The sequence below is a fragment of the Nicotiana tabacum genome, chromosome 14 (assembly GCF_000715075.1).
Source record: "Nicotiana tabacum cultivar K326 chromosome 14, ASM71507v2, whole genome shotgun sequence".
Lineage (NCBI taxonomy): Eukaryota > Viridiplantae > Streptophyta > Magnoliopsida > Solanales > Solanaceae > Nicotiana > Nicotiana tabacum.
In genome coordinates, this window is record NC_134093.1 from 89,859,379 (window position 1) to 89,881,669 (window position 22,291).

General features: G+C 38.9%; 1 protein-coding gene across 1 annotated transcript in view; it reads left to right on the forward strand.

Moving 5' to 3' along the window:
- Nucleotides 1–3,393: 3,393 nt before the first annotated feature.
- The window catches only part of LOC107769843 (protein neprosin-like), a 39,858-nt gene continuing 20,960 nt past the window's right edge, over nt 3,394–22,291 (forward strand). The window contains exon 1 of the mRNA XM_075230230.1: nt 3,394–3,471. Coding sequence (XP_075086331.1) covers nt 3,394–3,471 — 78 coding nt within the window. The remainder of the gene's footprint in view (nt 3,472–22,291) is intronic.

Sequence of the window (22,291 nt, forward strand, 5' to 3'; positions counted from 1 at the left end):
GTCATATTCTTCATCAGTTTCTATCATAATTCACTCCTTCACCCCTTTGATGAGGAAAAGGGTTATTACAGACATTCAGCGTAGACTCATTCGCTGTATAACCTATATTTCAATCAGTGTCTGGATCTTATCTTTCAATATGCGGCATTCCTTGATAGTATATCCCTTTATGCCTGAGTGGTAGGCACAAGTCTTGTTGGGGTTGATCCTCTAAGAAGGATTTTCAATAGTTGCTGCAGGAATGGGAGTGACATAACCAGTGGCCTTCAGTCTCTCATATAGTTGGGTTATGGGTTCGGCAATAGGGGTGTATTGTCTAGGAGTTCTACGGTCAAAGTTTGGTCGTGGTTTTGGGTAGATTTGATGGGCGAAAAGAGATGAATGGTAATATGCAGGCTGGGCATTATAGGTATGAAAGGTAGTGGCGGGGTAATAGTATTTTTGAGGTGAGAGTTGATATGTTGGTGGGGGTGTCTAATACGTAAGGGGAGATTTAGGGCCCCCGGCTATCATCACGGCACTCACTTCCTTCTTCTTTGAAATGCCTCCGGACTTTAAGGATTTATTGGTGGCTTGAGGTGCCTCAAAATTAGTCACCATACCGCTCTTGATTCCCTCTTCTATTCTTTCTCCTATGTTGATGATGTTGGAGAACTTATGGTTCTCTATAACCATCAATCTTTCATAGTATTGTGGATCCTGAACTCTGACAAAGAATTTGTTAATTTTTTCCTCTTCTAGTGGCGGCCTCACCTTGGGGGCCTCTGATCTCCAGCGAGTAGCATACTCAGTGAAGGTTTTTGTTTGCTTCTTCTTGAGGTTCTGGATATAGAAAATGTATGGCACATTTTCAGTATTGAACCTGAATCTATTCATGAAGTCAGAGGCCATACTTACCCAGTTCTCCCATTTCTTTGGATTCTGACTAATGTACCAGGATAATGCATCCCCGGTGAGACTTTGCATGAACTGCTTCATGCAGATTTGCTCATTCTTTCCCACTTCTACAAGCTTAACACAGTAGGTCCTTAAATGCACACTAGGATCACCGGTGCCATCGAGCATCTCAAACTTAAGAAGTTTGTAACAGGTCTTCATAATTCAAACCTTCAACACTTTTTTCATCTTCAACACTTTGGACTCTTCCTGTCAACTTCTTTAACTATTCAACCATATGGTCTTGAGAGGGTTCGGGGTTGTGATATTGATGCGTTGTGAGAGTATTTTGTGGAGCTATGGGTGGTGGATTTTGGGTTTGTATTTTTTGAGGTGGTGTTTGATTTTGGGTGGCGGTGTTCTGGTGGTTGATGTTGGGGACATTCAGAGTAAGGGAGAGGTTTACGAGGTTTCAGACCTGATCAAGCTCTAGCTCCAAGATTTTTTGCTCCAACCGTAGAACCAACTCATTTTGTCCTGGCGTACTTCTTCCGTTTGAAGTTTCTCTGCTATGGTAGCATTATCTTTTCGAATACCGCTCAAATCATCCATCTTGACTTTGACTTTGACTTTGATTTTTCTTTTGGGGTCGCTAGGAGGAGGAGGGGGTGGAGGACCTCTGGATCTAGTATGGTATGTTGATAATGCTAGAATGCACGAACCAACCTTTGAGAATGGGAATAATCAAATAAAGGTAACCAAGTCAGTAAGAAGAAATGAAAGAGTGCTAGCAATATTTAAGTAGGTGACACATAAGGTCATGCAATAATTCGCTTCCTAATTCGGGGACTTCATTAAGCCCGGGGTAGGCCTAAGCGAGACATAGACTTAGAGAAAATTTATGCCAATGTTGCCTCATTCCATTAATGCAAAAATAAATCAAATCAATTGTTACTAAATAAAAATAACAATATGAAGTCACTAATGGCACGAAGCCTTATTACATCAAAATCTAACAAAATCTAACTAGAAAGCAATAAAGAACATTGTCTTCTAATCTATTTGGCCCCATAAGGACCTTCTCCATTCTTTGCTCTTTTAACTCCATCAATCACACTTCCTAGGTAACGCATGTCGAGCAGAAAGTAAGTCATCACCAACTTTCCTCCTTCATCGTAGCCCATACCTTGACAATCCCAAAGCCTCTTTCTCATCTTCCCCTCCTGCTCTATCAACCTTTGCTCTTGGTGCTCCAACCTCTCTTTCGACTTGTTCGCAATCTCCTTCATTCTTTGGTCCCCTCCATATCAACCTTATGTTGTTCTAGATGCTTGGCTTCAGATTTGAACACTCTTTTACGTAGCCTCTTGTACTTTACATGTGCCTCAGCCACCTCATCTATGATTTTGTCTTTCAGATTGACCCCCGATTTGACGTCCTTGGTTATGTCGTCCTCCAACCATGAGAGGTAGTAATACATATGATCAGCGTGGTACCTATCTAGTTCAATAGTCTCCCCATCTACAATGATCTTTTCGTTCCACATGTGTTGGGCCTCAAATTTAACTGGAATAATATCTCCTATAAAGTCTGCTTTATATTGAACCATATTGGAAACTCAATGTATGACCTTCTTCTTCCTAGCTTGCCTCATTACCCTTATAAGAGTGTAAGGGTAAATGCCTCGTAACCCAATGAATACAAAATGAGTGGTCTTTTTGGACCTGATGATGAATTCTCTACTAGGAAACCACTCAAACATTCAATGCACTTGTTCACCCATCAGATTACTGAAGAAACGTACCCAACCTTAAGCATTCCTAGGCTTCGCAAACCTATCTGGAGCAAATGTCATCTTCTTTGGATGATGACTGGTTATGTAGTCATTTATTGGTCTATGCAAGAGATCTTGCGGTAATCTCCCATCTGAAAATGCTCTAGCAGCCAGACCTGTAGTACAAGATTGCAAACCTCGAAATGTCCAAAACCATGTTTGCACCGACCCAAGGCTCGGGACATCTCAGCTAATATTATAGGGATGATGGTGTATTTCTACCCCTCGATACCTTCTATCATGATCCTGGCGACCATAGCCATGCGAATGTGAATTTTTCCTCCTTGCATTGGAAAAATCAGCAAACCTAAGAAGCAAACTATGAAGACATAAACTCGGTGGTGGACCCATCCCAAAGAGGTAATAGCTAATTGTGCGTGATGAACGTGGTAAGACTTGTTGTGCCCATAATTCTCATAGAGAAACTCAAAAGAGATGTAGGATTTCTTCAAGAAAACTAACTCGTCATTCTTCTTGACCCTAGCATTTTCAAAAAATCGCATGGAGCGTGATTTTCTTGTACCAATAAACCCGGACTATCCCATGGCAATTTGGCGAAACCCCTATCTCTTCTAGAAGAGAAGTCATTTATATATTGCCAAATCGGAAGACATCTCTCCTTTCATCCCAGAACATAGTAACTGCCTCAATTAATTCTTTATTCGGTCGAATGTTCTGCAAAGATGGCAAGTTACCCAACACCCTTCTCATGTGGTTTCTATCACATGGTGCAAGATCATTCCACCAATCAATCAGCAGAGGTGGGATATTCTTGATCATGGCAAACCTGGAAATTTTGTGCTTTATTTTCTGCAAACAAATAAAGGTTAGTCCTTTCCCACTTCAAATTTGACTATTTACGCAATAACGGTCAATATATTGGCACGTTTTCTCCAAGTATGCACATAACATGATTGTGTCCTTTGGGATTGTAGTAATCCCCTTGGACTTTGGACAAGGTTTATCTAAGTGGATTAACGTGTTAATGACCTTTCAATCAATACTAGGTTTAACATGATGCATGTGCATTTCAAATCAGAGTGGGGTTTCAAGAAGGGTCTAGACTGATACTCTCAAGTGGACGACTTGAGAGGGAAAGGTACGGGATCGTCGACTGCACCGTTGATCGACTAGTCTACCGCTAATAAACCTTTCCGGTTTAAAAAATGTATTTTAGGAAAGCGCAAATACTCATCAAGCGTCGGTATGTTAATAATAGGCACGAGTGGAGTATGATGTTGAAAGCATACTTTATGTGATAAATAATGACATGTTGCTAGGTATTTTACATGATGAAAGCATGTAAGAATAGTAAATAATGCGCTAAAGATAAACAAAAGAAAGAAGGGAAAAATAAAAGACAAAGGAGAGAAGTTAGCATAGCTTACGAAAATGTTTGAGAATGCAATTAAATGAAGCAAATAGGGGAGATAGGGACGAGAGATATATGATATAGTAATTTTAAGAAAATAAGGGAAATAGGGTGGGGAAGTACATGAAAGAAGTCAAATAATCCAACAATCCACACAAGTGAAAATTTCATTATGGTAAGAGCCTAAGTATGTTCCCAGCAGAGTCGCCATGATGTCGCGCCCTGTTTTCTTACGAAAGCGGGTTTTGACATGTGACAACTCTTTTAAATGGGTATTAAAAAGAGAAGAGTCGCCACCTAACAATTTTAAGGTGCGTTAGGGCATCTATTTGCAAATAACTATGTTTTAACTAGTTTGTGTTACCAAAGATCGGGTAAAGGCTTAGATTACCTCGAAGAAAAGGTGTTAGGCACTATCTAAGGTCCACAACTGTGGGTCCAGGATAAATTTTACACTATGTGAGATTATTGAATTAAAATTATCCTATGTGATGATATAAGTTAAAGTAATATAGGGAGTCTAGTTTACAATACAAAAAAAATGCACATAAGAAAAGAAAGCAGATTATTATTATAAATAGGTATACAATCCTTGAAGATTACAAGATATGGCCTAGGTTCAAACAAGCGTACAAAAAATAACGAATTGGGGGGGGGGGAGAGGTCCTAAGTTTTTTATCCTAAAGGATCACCCCATTAAACATAAATAATACTTCTCAACTCCCTTAAAGGTAAGGGTTGCTCATATTATTCAGCGGGCACAAACTATCATCTCCTACTACCCAATTACTATTTTAAAGTTGTTTACCTAAAGCGTTCTAGTTCAATTCTAAATCACGTCCTATGCGTGCTTTACCCGTCCCATACCTATGGTCTAGGAGGCTTTGGACCTACTACTTTGGTAGTTCTAGACTTCACTTAGGATGTTCAAAAATGATAAAACTAGGCGCATAATTAAAACAATTAGGACTGCACATAGTTAACAATTAAAGGCTCAAATTGACCTCCACACATAGGCACAGATGCATGCAAAGAGTCATGAGTTTATGCTACAGACATTACAGATTATGAAGTGAACGACTATAGGTAGGCATATCTGAAATTGGAGCACTATTGAATGGCGCAAGACTTATAGGCATGATTTCTATGTGGTTTATTGATTCAATAGTTGACATAAGATAATAAAAAGTGTTGATTTAAAAGATGGTTCGTTATAACCCTGTAGGAATGATCTCTAGGTGACTTATGACTGGCCTATGGAGTCATTGAAAGTGCATAATTATTAGTCTTGGAGCCAATAGATATGATTTCTAAATGAACAGCGAAACCCTATAGGAATTATATCTAGACAGTAATATCCAGGCAGCAAAGTAATTAGGAATGGAAACTTGTTTTACTTTATTCCTATAGGCATATTATCTAGGCAGCAGTATGATGAGGACAGCAGTAGCAGCAATCTTAATTAAACACATTGAAGTCCTATAGACATGGTTTCTAGATGAACGGATTCGGGCAATGAAGTTGTTTGAAACGCAAGTTTGTTTCATTAGTCCTATAGCCATGCTTTCTGGGTGAGCCACATAATTGCAAGAGGTATCAATGTAAATAGTTCTTGATTACTCAAACGAGATCCTATAGGAATGTTGTCTAACAACGCGTAGAAATAGAGCATGTTAAGCAAGTAGTGAATGAAGCATTTAGATCCTATAGGCATGTTTTCTACCCTTTCTTACGAGAATTAAAGTATCGCAGCCCCCACTATCACTAATTCCCCATTATTTGTCATTACATATTATTACAGGCCAAATAAGAATAATACAAACACAAATAAATGACCATAGACCTAGCTAGGACAACTATATGCCCTACATAGATACAAATTAAATCAAGGATTATTTTGGGCTTTCGGCCATACTTGGGGTCTCATGTGTATGAACATGCTCATACCCCGGATAGCTATAGATATGCCTCAAATCCCAGCACCAAACTGGCCTGACAATAAGGCAAAAACCAATTCCTTGCTTACCCGTCAAATTAACCATTCAAGTGACAAGTTATATGGTAAGTCAATTACGCACTTAGCACTTAGGGTTGTAGCTAAAAGAGAAACAGATGTTTCCAGATCAAAGGAACATAAGCAGGATTACACAAGTTCTCAGCAGGCATAGCATACACATGATAGATACAAATTATTCTCTCCAGAAAACATGTTAAGAGATAGCAAGCCAAAGTTAAGCAGAATTTCCAAGTAAGCATGGTTAGGAATTAACCTAAAGGAGACTTTAGACCTAAGAGTCTTAACAAGGAAATTTAGCAACACAAGTAAAGAGCAGTTATACCAAAAAGCCTTAAACATGAGAGCCTTAGACATGATTCCAGCTAGCTTGCAGCCAAGTAAAATAACAGACAGAGTAGTGGACATGGGAAAGTAATCACTTAGTTTGAACATAAGAAACGTAATATATTGAGTGTCAGACAGATATCAGTCATAACATAAAGATTCAAAGTCTTAGAGAAAGTATATGAACTCGTGGTAGGTGAAACATATCAACTTCAGAGTAACATGTCAAACAAGCATCAGGACTTATCCAGTTTACCATATAGGAAGAATACGCTAGATATATTCATCCCAGCAGTTTTAAGCAATCAGTGAGCACATACTGATAACATAACATTAGAGTTTACAAACAGGAGAGAGACCTAATTAGGATAGTATTGGCATGTAGATTCTTCATGAACTGACTCTAAGAAAGTAGCATATTGTACATGAAGGACTCAACGGGAAATAACTCATTTGAACAAATTCTGGGCATAAATTAGTTTCTCACAAGAATCTAAGGCATGGGCTCATAACAAGCAACAGATATAAGTACTTCACTATACATAAACATAATGGTCAGAGATAATTCAGGTTCAACATATATAATAGTCATACATTAGAGTTTAGCAATGGCAAGGGAGCATATTAGGCTAAACATATAGATAGTATTGTCACATGTAATGGTAAAGGGTCAATTTGCAGAGAAATAGCAGATTATGCATAAAGGAATTTAGCAGGAAGAGACTCATCAAAGCAATTCTAAGCAGGAACATATTTCCTAAGGGGTTTCAGTACAAAAAGTTCAAGGTAAGGCATAAGAAAGGATTCAATATTTGACAGCCAATATCGGAATTCAAGCATAGATAAATCCAATCTCAAATAAGCATACCAGCTTGAAATCGTCCAAATTGACTTCATTAAATAAACATATGTAAACATATACAAGTTCTTATGATGGATTGTGGAAGAAATTCAAAGAAAGGTCGACACAGTGTCATATTGGTTTAGAAGAGTTCACATAACACAGATGTTCAGAAGTATGAAGACTAACAAGGGAGAAACAAAATTACGAGGGTCCGAACACTTACTTGTTTGCAGATTTAACAAGCAAATAAAGGAGAAAACCAAGTGCCAACAACAACTCTAGTATCTGTAGCAAAGAGCGAGAGCAACAGGACCCAAACCCCTAGTGCGTAAAAGCTCATAGGAGCTTCAAACGAGCCTCGAGCAATACTTGCACTGGAATGTCAATAAAGCAGATTCCGGTGGCCTTGGTTTTCAATCGGCCATAATCAGGAGTTTTAGAATAGTATAGAATGAGTGAGAGTGAGAGAATAATAGTAGTTAGGTGTGTTTAGGAAATTGGGGGAGGGGTTTATATAGTGAAAGATTAGGACACCAAACATCGAAAATAATCAAATAAACATAAATAAGGAAGGAAAAGATCACATAAAGTATAGAAAAGCAGTTCTTGTCTTTTGGAGAATTGTCAGGTATGTGAGTATTCCTTTTATTATTTATTCTTGAGTTGAAGTTGAAGTTGACATTTGGGTGTGTTTGGTTTGAAAGAAAATGTATTCCATGGAAAACGTTTTCCATGGAAAATGAGTAGTTTTATCACTTATTTTTTCTTGTTTGGTTGGTGAGTGAAAATAATTTTTCGAAAAATATTTTCAAGTGTTTCGTTAGAGAGTAAAAAATATTTTTTTAGGAAAATATTTTTTATGCTACTCTCCTCATCCCCTTTCCCCAAGTCCCCATGTTTTCTTGCCCCCCCCCCCACCCCCAACCCCACTCCCCTCCCCAAAAATCCAACGTTTTCAGGACTCTATTTTCTTCAAAATTTTAATTATTCTTCTAAAAATTCACACAAAAACTCCATAACTATAAAGAAAATACTCTTTCTTGGTTGAAAAAGAAAGTACTCTTTCTACAACACGAAAACAAAGTAATTATTTTATTGAAATAAAAGAAAATACCTTTTCAATCATTAAAAGAAAATACTCATTTTGTTGAAATGAAAAAATAAATACTTTTTCTACATCATGAAAAGAAAATACTTTTTTTGAAATGAAAGAAAATACTTTTCTACATCATGAAAAGAAAGTATTTTTTTTGTTAAAATAAAAAAATACTTTTTTATATCATGAAAAAAAATACTCATTTATTGAAATAAAAAATAATTCTATCTATAACATTAAAAGTGTCACGACCCAAAATTCCACCTATCGTGATGGCGCCTATCTCCATACTAGGCAAGCCGACAATCTCAATAAACTCACATATCTTTTATGTTTAAAAACAAAGTGATTAAATTCAGTGGAAGAAAATTCACAAATACATATCTAAACACTCCCAAAACTCGGTGTCACTGAGTACATGAGCATCTAAATGAATACAATGTCTGACTGGTAAAACTCACTGTCTGAAATATAGAACAGTACAATAACTAAACATGAAGGAAATCAAGTCTGCGGTTTTCCAGCAGCTACCTTGATAGTCTCCAACGGAAAGAACTCCGAATTCTAATAGTCGTCGTATCCGGGAGCCCCTGGATCTGCACACGAGGTGCAGAGTGTAGTATGAGTACAACTAACTCAATAAGTAACAAGACTAACCTCTGGGCTGAAAGAAATGATGAACTCCGCAGGTACAGTCCAGTATAAATAATGGTACAGAAATATAGGCATGCTTTCAAATTTAACAGTTAAACTCAGTACAAGTGAAATAGATCAATACTGCATGATATGAGGAATATGACATCTCAGTAAAAAGGGCCCCATGTAAATACTGGTCATAAATTATCCGGTCACTCGTTAATATTTATGGCCAATCCAGCCCATGGTGTTTCAACCCGTATATAAATACACATCGACTGGCAGTCAGTCACCCAGTACCGTATAAGACCAATCCAGTCCCTTGGGATAATTTTATGCCCAAATATAGCTGATACGGACAAGATCCATGTCCAGGTAAACTCATTACAATACAAATAGGTAAGGCAAGCCCATGCCCTAGGAAATCCATCCCGAATATTTATATAATCATCGTAAGTAAGGCAAGTCCATGCCCTGGGAAGTCCATCCCGAATATATATAATCATCTACGCTCACTGGGGGTGTACAGACTCTGTAGGGGCTCCTTCAGCCCAAGCGTGATATAAAGCCTATATGGCCTACTGTAGGCGGGCAGTCCTGATCCGTATAATAACAAGCCTATAAGGCCTGCTGTAGGCGGGCAGCCCCGATCCATAAAATAGTAAAGCCAATAAGGCATGCTGCAAGCGGGCAACCCCGATCCAGAACAATAATAATGTATAAAGCCATGCTGGCCTGCTGCAGGCGGGCAATCCCGATCCATTTATTAATAACATATATAAAGATAAATGGCTTGCTGCGTTGCGTAGCTCAATCCTATAAATATCCTCACAATGGACAATTATTACTGAGTGTGAAATGTATATTTTAGAACAATTAATTCAACAGCATCACGACCCCATGGGTCCTAAAATATCGACACATAGCCTAAACATGATCTTTATTACTAGCCTCAGCTTAATTCCTCTAACACGTGCTACATGTTCAGATAATAACATGATTCTTTAATTTTACTACTTCACAGGATTTATTCAAGACACAATTTCTGTGGTGCACGTCTACATGTTCGTCACCTATCGTGTGTGTCACCTCCAAACAATTCATATCATACCAAATTTGGGGATTCATACCCTCAGAACCAAGTTTAGAAGTGTTACTTACCTCAAACTGTATAATTCTTTACTCCAGTATGCCTATTCCTCGTGAATTGTCCTCCAAATGCCTCAAATCTAGCCATAAATAATTCGATTCAGTCAATTGCAATTATTGTAATAATTTTATACGAAAATACTAATCTTCCAATAAAAATCCGAAATTAACTTAAAAAATTACCATGTAGCCCATGTCTCGGAACCCGATAAAAGTTACAAAATAGGAACGCTCATCCAACCACGAGTCCAACCATATAAATTTCACCAAATTCCGACATCAACTCAACCCTCAAATCTTAAGTTAAAGTCTTTGAAGATTTCTACCATTTTCAACTCAATCTTTACCCATTTGAACTCAACAATCTTTCCACAAACCTTATTGGTATGTATAAATGATACTATTACGCCCAAGAATCATACTATTAATCACCCATATTTACCCAAACTCGAAATTGAAGACTACGGGTTAGAACCTTACCTCTTGGGTGAAGATCTTGTGATATTTCCTTGTTGGATTTCAAAGCTTGAACAAGATCTTGATGAACAAAGTACTTAAGCTTCTTCCTCTCTTTAGAACACTCTCCTTTCTCTAAAAAAAAGGTCAGATTTTTGCCCCAAATTGAGTCCCAAAGCCTATTTATCAAAATAGGGTCGGGTTATGAAAATAGAAAAATTAACCCTCCGAAAGCAGGTCTACAGTCGCATAATGGACCACAAAATGGGTATGCGGGTCGGAAAACACACCGCAAAATTGATGCCCATAAACGGGCTTCACTGGACAGGTCGGCGACCATTTTGCGGTCGCATAACTACTTCTGCGATCGCAGAATTGCATTTTTTCAGACTTTGGTAATTTGGTCATAACTTCTTGTAAGAATGTCCAAATGACGAACGGTTTGAAGAGTTAGAAACTAGACTCGAAGATCATTTATTTGATAAGTATATCATCACAAAACTCCATATATACATAACTCCATATATATATATATATATATGTAGATATTCTCGTTCAAAGTTGGGTCTTGTGCGAACTCACTTGAAACTTTAGTCTATTATGAAATTTCCAACTTCTACATTCGATGCCGAAACCTACCGAATCAAGTCTGATTGACCTTAAATTTTGCACACAAGTCATAAATGACATTACAGACCTATTTCAATTTCCGGAATCGGATTTTGACCCCGATATCAAAAAGTCAACTCCCCGGTCAAACTTTATAAAAATTTAACTTTTGCCATTTCAAGCCTAATTCTACTACGGACATTCAAATAATATTCCAGTCACGCTCCTAAGTCCAAAATAACCATACGGGGCTATTGGAATCATTAGAATTCAATTCCAATGTCGCTTACACATAAGTGAATATACGGTCAACTTTTCCAACTTAAGTTTTCAATTATGAGACTAAGTGTCTCATTTCACTATGAAAATCTTCCGGACCCGAACCAACTGACCAGATAAGTCATAAATCAACTGTAAGGCATAAATTGAGCAGCAAATGGGGGAACGGGGTTGTGATACTCAAAACGACCGGTCGGGCCGTTACAAAAAGAAAGTACTATGAATAACATTTTTATTTAGGGTGGGGGTGGGAGCGAGGGTGGGGGTAGAGTGGATTAGGGGTGGGTTGGTGGGGATGGGGAATAGAGTGGGGAAGGTTGAAAAAGAATTCTGGAAAATATTTTCCCTTCTCTTGGTAGGAAAAACATTTTCCTCCAATTAGAGAAAAATGAGTTCATGAGTAAAATATTTTCCAAAATATTTAAGCCAACCAAACTTGGAAAAATCGAAAAATATTTTCCGAAAAATATTTTCCTTTATACGAAACATACCCGATTGTAGTGACTTATGAAGTGCATTAAGTGATATGAAACTTGTTTACCTCAATCAATAGATTGAAATTGTAATACCACATCAGATACTTTATTTTCATCTTTTTTGGTCTTATTTTGTCATTGTTTTTCCCATTTTTACTTTGAAATAACTATTCAAAAACTTAATTAGCAAGAGATAAATAAGCACACAAACACAAAGTTAAAGAATTGGAGAACTTCAACCCTCTATTCTCGTGATATAATAGAAAAGATGAGAATATAGTCATAAGAGGGACAAAGTAAGATACATGATTTAGATTATAGCCACTACGTGGGAATTACAAAGAAACAAATAATAATATATTATTAGTTGTATGCAAGGAATCAAATTTTACCTTGCTTCTTTAAGTATTCAAAGTAACTTATATTCTGGTACATGAATATATTTCTTTATAACTCGGTTTATGGACGTTGTAATATTATCTTATTTAATTGCCATGATTCAAATAATGTGATTTTTCAGCTTTTACAATGATGATACAACAGCGGGCAATAGGTTATATATTAGTACTTGCCATATCTCTTTTTCTGAGCTGCAATGAGGTCCAAGGAAGAACAAAATTATCCTACCTTGAAGACTTAGAATTAAAAAAGCAGTTAAAGCTTTTAAACAAGCCAGCTGTAAAATCCATCAAGGTATTTTTTGTTGGTATGCGCTGTAAATAAAGAAAACCTTTGTTACTATTATTTGTTATTTTGTTCAATAGTAATAGAATGATTAAAGGCGTCAAATATAACTGTTGTCACGACCCCAATTTCTCTCCGTAGGATGTCGTGATGGCACCTAATCTCTAAGACTAGGTAAGCCTATCAATTATGCGGAATACAAAACTGAAACTCAAATCTCAACATATAAAATAAATCAAACCGCGATTCAAATAGTCACAACTCCCAAAAACCAGTAGAAATAAGTCACAAGCTTCTAAGAATTTATTCTAAATGTCTCTATACATCAGAGTCTAAAAGAAGTAAGGAATACAACATAATAAGATAGAAGGGGACTCCGGAATCTGCGGACGCTGGCAGATATACCTCAAAGTCTCCTTGTACAGACAATTCACTGATGCCTGGTCTAATAAGATATACCTGGATCTGCACAAAAAAATATGCAGAAGCGTAGTATGAGTACACCACAGCGGTACCCAGTAAGTACTAAGCCTAACCTCGGTAGAGTAGTGACGAGGTCAGGCCCTACTGAAATAATAAAAGACAGGGAGAAAAGTTTAACAATATAATAACAATAATGACAATGGGGATAATTCAAGTCACAATTTAACTACACAAAATAAGGGCAATTAACACCTCACGGAAGGAAAATAGAAATTTACAACTTTAAGGAAAACACCAAAAATAACCAAAGGCAATGCATCCATAAAGAAATATCGACAAGGGCACTCAGTCCCAAATCATAAATAAATTCACAATATCTCATTTTCTTATATCACCGTGAGAGCCTTCACATTTAATTTTAAAGAAAATATTTTTTCCGAAGTAGCATCCCGCGTTTTAGCCACCCTTATCACACCCCATGACTTCTAGTAGTTCCCCTACTAGCCACGCGTATCAAGCCACCCTTATCTCACCGCATGCGTTTCAACACCCAGACCCTATGCCACCGCATGCGTATCAATATCACAATATATCACAATTTGCACCTCAAGTGCTCAAATATTTTAATTTGCCAAAATAATTCAACAACAACAATATATTCCACAATAGGGAGCTCACAGCTCAATCACAATGAGTACAAAGTCTCAGAAAATATTCGGCATAATAATATCCATTATTTCCACATTACGGAGCTCACGGCTCAATCACAATGAGTACAAAGTCTCACAAAATATTTGGCAGATTAATATCCATTATTTCCACATTACGGAGCTCACGGCTCAATCACAATGAGTACAAAATCTCACAAAATATTTGGCAGAATAATATCTATTATTACCACAATACGGAGCTCAGGGATAAATCACAATGAGTACAAAGTCTCACAAAATATTCTGCAGAATAATATCCATTATTTCCATAATATGGAGCTCACGACTCAATCACAATGAGTACAAAGTCTCACAAAAATATTCGGCAAAAATAATATTTCACAAGTTTAACTTCTTGACTTAACATCACATTTTTAAATGTAAAATACTTCATTTTTAATAATATTAAAATTAAAAAATCCAACCTTCAAATAATGCACGGAACAAAAGAAGCAGAGTTTCAACTAAACAGGTAAAACACATAGCAGGAGCAGGTCAGGCAAATTTAAAATACGAAAATATATTAATGGTGATGAATATAACAGAAATAAATAATTTAATTAATATAAAACAGTGATCTACACAATTTAAAGACATAATCTTCCACATTTAGGCCGTGTACACACTTGTCACCTCGTGTACACGGCTTTCAACACATCAGCATTTTCATATCAATACCAATCCTAAGGGGAATTTTCCCCACACAAGGTTAGACAAATCACTTACCTCGACTTGCTCCAATTTAATTCACTAGTAGGCCTTTTCCTCGATTATCCAACTCTGAATGACTCGAATCTAGCCAAAATAATTCGATACAGTCAACAAAAATAATAGGAATCAATTTCATAAGAAAATACTATATTTTTCAATAAAATCCGAAATTAACTCAAAAATCGCCTGTAGGGCCCACGTCTCAGAATCCAGCGAAAGTTACTAAATATGAACGCATATTCAACCACGAGTCTAACCATACCAAAATTACTAAATTTCGATAACCATTCCGCCCTCAAATCCTCAAATTTATCCAAGAGGGTTTTCAAACTTTTCCAACTTAATTCACCAATTAAATGTTAAAAAACAACCATGGATTCGGATATTTTGACCAATATTGAGTTAAGAATATTTACCCCGTTGTTCTCCTTGAAAGTCTCCCAAACATTGCCTCTTCCTGAGCTCCAATTTGGTAAAAAATAGAAAATGGGATGAAGTCCCATTTTCAGAACTTAAACTCTCTGCCCAGGCTTTTTCTTCTATGCGATCGCTACCAAAGGCACGCTATCGCGAAGAACAAAATAAGGTTGCCCAGAATTAAGCTTATGCGATCGCGGATGAAGTAACGCGATCACAAAGAATAAATCTCCACTGCCCTAAATTGACACTGTGTGATCACGGATAACTCCACACGATCGCGAAACACAACATTCCCAGACCTAGGCGATCGTGGACTCGTCCACGCGACTGCGAAGGGATAAGCGCGTGGACCAGCTTCTGACTCGTTTCCTTTTCACGAACGCGGTCTTATCCACGCGTTCGCATAGCAAAGCTTGCCAAACCTACGTGATCATGGACTTGCCCACGCGATCGCATAACACAAATTTTCCAGCTGCCCAATTAAGTCTACGTGATCGCGGACCTTCTCACGCAATCGCATAGAAGGAAACAAGACACCAGATTTCAGCAACTCTAAGTGCAAATATTTGGTCCGTTAACCGTCTGAAACTCACCCGAGGCCTCAGGACCTCAACCAAATATACCAACAAGCCCTAAAACATGATACAAACTTAGTTAAAACTTCAAATCACATAAAATAACGCTAGAAACACGAATCACATAGCAATTCAAGATTAACGGAAACTAACAAATTCAAACTTCTATATTCTATGCCGAAACATAACAAATCAATAACGATTGACCTCAAATTTTACACACAAGTCATAAATGACATAACGGAGCTACGAAAATTTTCGGAACTGGATTCCGACCCCGATATCAAAAAGTCAATTCCCCGGTCAAACTTCCAAACTTAAATTTCTATCATCTGTCTCCAATCCATTGAAGGTAGGAGGGTGGTACTTCTTGTACCTCTCGAGTCTAAGCAGTTCTTCCTCAGATGTTGCTGCCCTAACCACGGGCTGAACTGGGACGACAGGCTGTGTCGCCATGACACTTGGAACCTGACCAATATGAACCCGTTGCTCTAGAGTGTGGGCGGCGGGAGTCTGAGCTCCTCCCCCGGCCTGTGAAATAGCTTGTGCAACCTGAATCAACCCCGCCTGAGCCAATGTATTAAAGATGCTCAGGAACTGTGCTAAGGTCTCCTGAAGTTCGGGGGTAACATCAGGCGCCTCCGGTACCTTCCCCCCAACTGGAACTATGGCGGCTACACAAGTACTGCTCTGGTAGGTGCCCTAGCTGCGGCACATGCTCCTCGTCGGCCTCTGCCCCTAGCGACATCTGCTCCGGGGGTAACATCATCAGTAACTACAGCTCGTGTCCTCACCATCTGTGAGAGAATGGAATGATAAAAGTTCAAACTTCGAGATCAATTAACTCACACGATAGGAATGAAGGAAGTTAAATTGTCCTAATAGTTCTGTAGCCATTCGAAGATAAGTACAAACGTCTCCGTACCGATCCGCAAGACTCTACTAAACTCACTTATGACTCGTAGCACCTATGAACCTAGAGCTCTGATACCAACTTGTCAGGACCCAAATTTTTCTCTCTATTGGGTATCGTGATGGCACCTAGTCTTAGGGACTAGGTAAGCCTAACATTTACAGAATAACCACAATAATAAATAACATCTAACAACTTTTGAAATGGATTCCTCTATAAAGTTTACAATCCCCAAAATTCGGTAATACAAGTCATAAGCTTTTCAGAGATTTTCTACAAATTTCTAAATACAACTGTTTGGAAATAGGTAAAATAATGTGAATACAAAATAGGAAGGTGACTCCGAAGCCTGCGAACACAGCAACAGGTTTACCTTGAGTCTCCACAACAACAGTCCGCATAGCTAGCTAATGATCAACTGACTTCGAAATACCTGGATTAAAGTGTAGAATGAGTACACCACGGCGGTACCCAACACGTATCTAGACTAACCACACTGGAGTAGTGATGAGGAACAGTCAAGACACCTACTGGACTAAATAACCTGAACAAGTATAAGTATAGAAACAACAGAGTATGATATCTATAAAGACTACGTGAAGTGGCAATTAATACGGTAATTGCAATAAGGAAGGAAAATAACCACTATCAGCGGAAACACCATAATAATGACATAGAAGAATGAACAGAAACACAACCTAAGTCCGATAATCACAGATAAAGAAAGGACAAGTAACAACTGAATAATACGACAGCTTTCACACCGGTTTTTAGTCAATAAACTCCATGAGGTATCGAACCTCGGACAAATCACAACTCATGGGTCTCAATACCTGAACCCTAACACTTGGCATCCTGAGCCCTCATTAAACCTCATAACCGCAATGACGACTAGCGTGCCAAATAGAGCCATTCTCGCATAGAAGGAAAGTAAGCAAGTGTGTGCATCTATACTCAACAATATCAAGAAAACCTCTTATCCGATAAGAGTGCTTAACTATGTGTATGCTTGTGCAAGTGTCCTAACATAGTTCATATCAGCTAGTGAGCATAAGGGAAAGAACGGACAACACGTAGAATGTTTTCTCACAACTTTCACAAGATAAAGCTCACACAGGTAAGTGTACCACTACACAAATATCAACAACAAGCCCCCAGGCCATCACAAATCAATCCCCTGACACAACCCACCTTGTCTCGCCACGTGTGCAATAGTAAAGTAAATGCCCGCCTTGTCTCGCCACACGTGCATAATAATGTTCCCACCTTGTCTCGCCACATGTGCAACCCACATATATGTATCCCGCCTTGTCACGCCGCATGTGCAAATATCAATAATAACAATAGCACGGCAGAAACCTCGTGCAATCCCCATAGCAAAGAGATGTCAACAAAGGGAACTCCCGAGATACCGTCTCGTAGTCCCAAAAGTAAATGCTTAACAGGGGATCACCCGAGGTACCTCCTCGTAGTCCCAAAAGTAAATATGCAAGACAGGAGGATCTCCTGAGGTACCGCCTTGTAGTACTAAAGTAAATACGCAAGACCAATAAGTACAACAACAAAAATAACACTAATACAAGGGTACGACAAATAAATCAACTCAAAAATTCCAAAACTCAAAGGAATGGAGGAATTAATTCACGAGGAGTGGCCACAATAGAGAATGCTAGTCATAATAAGAACAGCTCAACAAGAAAGGAAATATTATGTAACAACGGTCCACAATGTACAGTTCGACAACGAGGGAGTTAACACAAGGCGAATAATTCAAAATAAGGACAAGTCAACTAAAATATAGGATATCTAACTTCTTTTAAGGTTGGCAATTAAGAAAGGGATACAACAAATTCAATTAGAGATAAGCAGCAGAAAGATAATCATAGCCTCAATTAAGGATGAACAATTATAAAAGAGATAATTATTACTTCAAATAAAGATAAGCAGCTAGGGGAAAGATAACATGGCAATAGAAGAGATAACAATTTCAGTTAAGGCACAGATGACTCAAATAAGCATCAAGGGCGGATCATGAAGAAATTAATTCTAATTAAAGTAGGTATAGGTGAAACTAGTAATTAAGAGACGTATTCATAACATAACAACTGCATAGTCAGTGAATACAAGGACCTAAGAACCTTAAAAGGACAACTTTCCACAAATAAGTTCGAGCACGTACTCGTCACCTCGCGTACACGGACTACAATTAGCATAGAAGACTCAAATCCTAAGGGGTAGTTCCACCACACAAAGTTAGGCAAGATACTTACCTTGAACAAAGCTCAATCAATCAATAAGAATGCCCTTTCCTCGATTATCTAACTCTGAATGGCCCAAATATAGCCAAACACAATTACGCATCATGAATAAAATTAAGAGAAACTAATTTAAATAATAAATCTACGACTTTAGCAAAGAATCAAAAATTCGACCCAAAAGGTCGACCCGGGTCCACGTCTCGGAATTGGGTAAAAGTCACAAAATACGAACACCCAATCAACTATGAGTTCACTCGTACACAAAATAATCCAAATCCGATATCAAAATCCAAATCAAAACTCAAAAATTTATTTGAAGAACATTCCAACTTATTTCCCAAATTTCTCAACCAAATTCCTTAATTAAATAATGAATTCAACTATAGATTAATGAGATATAACCACAAAAGAGTTCAGAATCGTTACCCATAAGCTTCGTCTGAAAATCTCTCGAAAGTTTTCCTTAATCCGAGCTCTCTAGGTCCAAAATTGGAGAATGAAATCAACCCTGCACATAGCCCTTTCTGCCCAGCGATTTCCGCCTTTGCGGGCTTCCAGACGCACCTGCGATGCCGCACCTGCGGAAATTCCATCGCAGGTTCGGAAATGACTTAAGTCCTCTGGTCTGCTTCTTCCATCATAAGGCCGCACCTGCGAGTGCGCGCCTACGGATTCTTGTCTACTTCTACGAAATCCTCACTCAGCTCACCTTCCGCTTCTGCGATCCCTTCTCCGCAGGAGCGGCTCCGCTTCTGTGCCCCCTTTTGTCGCACCTGCAACCACTGGTTACCCAGACCCGGGCCACATCTTCGAGCTCCCTTCCGCACGTGCGAGTCCGCACCTGCGGCCGCCCCACCGCATGTGCGATTACACCAGAAGCTTGAAAGCTTCAGCAACTACACAACTCCAAACTTCAATCCGTTAAGCATCCGAAACACACCCGAGGCCTCCCGATACCTCAACAAAACATACCAACTAGTCCTAAATCATCATACGTACCTAGTCGAGCCCTCAAATCACATCAAACAACACTAAAAACACGAATTATCCTCCAATTCAAACTTAATGAACTTGAAACTTCAAATTTCTACAACCGATACTGAAACCTATCAAACCACGTCTGATTGACCCCAAAATTTGCACAAAAGTCATATTCAATATTACAGACCTACTCCAACTTCTGAAATCGGATTCCGACCACGATATCAAAATGTCCACTATCGGTCAAAATCTTCAAAAATTTCGACTTTCGCCATTTCAAGTCCGAATGAGCTACAGACCTCCAAAACATAATCAGGACATGCCCCTAAGTCCAAAATCACCCAACGGAGCTAATGAAACCAAAGAAACTCCATTCCGGAGTCGTCTTCACACAGTTCCAACTACGGTCAAAATCCTAAGGTTTAAGCTTCCGTTTTAGGGACTAAGTGTTCCAAGTCACTCTGAATTTTACGGTAACTAAATTCAAACACGCACGCAAGTCAATACACATAATACAAAGCTGCTCACGACCTTATGCCGTCGAACGGGACTTAAATACTCAAAACGACCGGCCGGGTCATTACATCCTTCCCCTCTTAAACAAACATTCGTCCTTGAACGTGCCAAGAATCATCTCAAATTCTTGAAATCACTGAAAGTACATATCCAACATACACCCGCGGGTGACCCCATATCACCCCAACCCACATAAGCCTAATGACACCATCTCAACTGTAATTTAGCATCTCTACCAACACCGATAAACCTTAGAGTCAAAATTCTCACCTTTCGCTCTTCTCCAAAAGACCCGATTCTAAATCCATACCCGGTATCAGTCTCAACCAGCTACAACAACTCTTGCCTATACCCACAAGGTATGACCACTCAACCTGTCACGCCACACATAGGCCCATAATAACATTTCTGATCACAATACTTTCCCGTAATCAAAACCAACACCGGTAATTAGCCTCATATCCGTTAGAACCCTGTTTCAACCCTCCACAACACTGACAATGATGCAAGAAACATGAAGGCCTCTTAACTATACACCCGAATCAACAAGTCACAACTAACACCATCGGGCACACACCCCGCAAGCTAAAACTCAAGAAGCACAGAACGAAAATGACTGAATATGTAAAGAGAAACACACAAGAGAAATATCAAACAACCCCGATAGGCACAACTCTCTATCAGTACCATACTACGAATCAATTTAAAAAGGAAGAATAAGGTATATGAACAAATCACAAGGATCTCATCTTGATATAACTTCCACCACGGCACGCAACTCGGCTCAAACATATCAAATCACATGGAATCACGAGGGTCTCGCCCTCACTCTGAATTTCAAGTCGAATACACATCATACCAATTGAAATCTTCCACTAACTCAATTCTGCCAATAAAATCACAACACTTACTGAACTCTCACCCCGGTAGAGTATCAAATAATAAATCATAACCAAATTACTCAGGAATCGTATCAAACCTACCATAATGGACAACAGGAATTCACTTCTAGTCTCGTAACTTTCAATAATTAATTAAAACAATGATAGACTTGGCTATCACTCATAGAATCTCCCAACAGGGTCATACACATAAATATAATGCTAGGTCATGAACTCACCCATAGGTAGGACAACAAATAGGGGAACTCGCCCCGATAAGCATAACCGAATCAAAATATGAATGGTGCCCCTCTATAACAAATCAAAATCATACCTATATGACATCATCTGGCGCAGTGGCCTCAAGCCTACTATATGAAACACATCAACGAGCCGGGACTTCCCCTCTTGGGCACACTCTACTCGCCTGAATACTTTATTGTGACATACCTGTCTGGAGTCTAAGACAATCTCTCACCCTATGGCTGGTATCTCCACACTCGAAGCAACCTCTCTGTTGACGTGGCTGTGGGAACTGTGTGGTACGGGTACTCTGAGACCCATGAGCACTTGAAACACTATGCAAAGCCTAAAGTGAAAACTGAACTGGCTGACCCACAAAACCTCTACCATGTCGTACTCTGCCTCCAAAATAAGGACCGGTAGATCTCTCTGGTCTACGAGGCCTCCTCGCCTCCTCGTCCTCTCTCTTCTGACCTCGCATGTCCTCTCTCTCATGGCCCTGCCTGCCTCCTCTCTCCTGATCCCACATGCCCTCTACTCGGCGAGCGATCCCTACTACCTGCTGAAATGAAACATCCATCTCTAACTCCCGAGCCATGATAAACCGAATATCATACCTGAGCCCCTCAATGAATCTACAGACACGCTCTCTAACTATAGCAACCAAAGGAGGTGCATGTTTGGCCAAATCACTGAATCTAATGGAATACTCTAACACTGACATAGTGCCCTAGCGCAGCTGCTCAAACTCCACGTGCCATGCATCTCGAAGGGACTGAGGTACAAACTCTCTCAGGAACATCTCTGAAAACTGAACCCATGTAAGTGAAGTTGACTCGGCCGGGCTACCTAACTCGTATACCAGCCACCACTGATAAGCCACTCCCTTGAGCTGGAACATAGTAAAAGCAAACCCGCTCTCATCTCCATAATACCTATAGTATGGAGAATGCGGTGACACTCCTCCATAAAACTTTAGGCATCATTTGTCTCCAATCCATTGAAGGT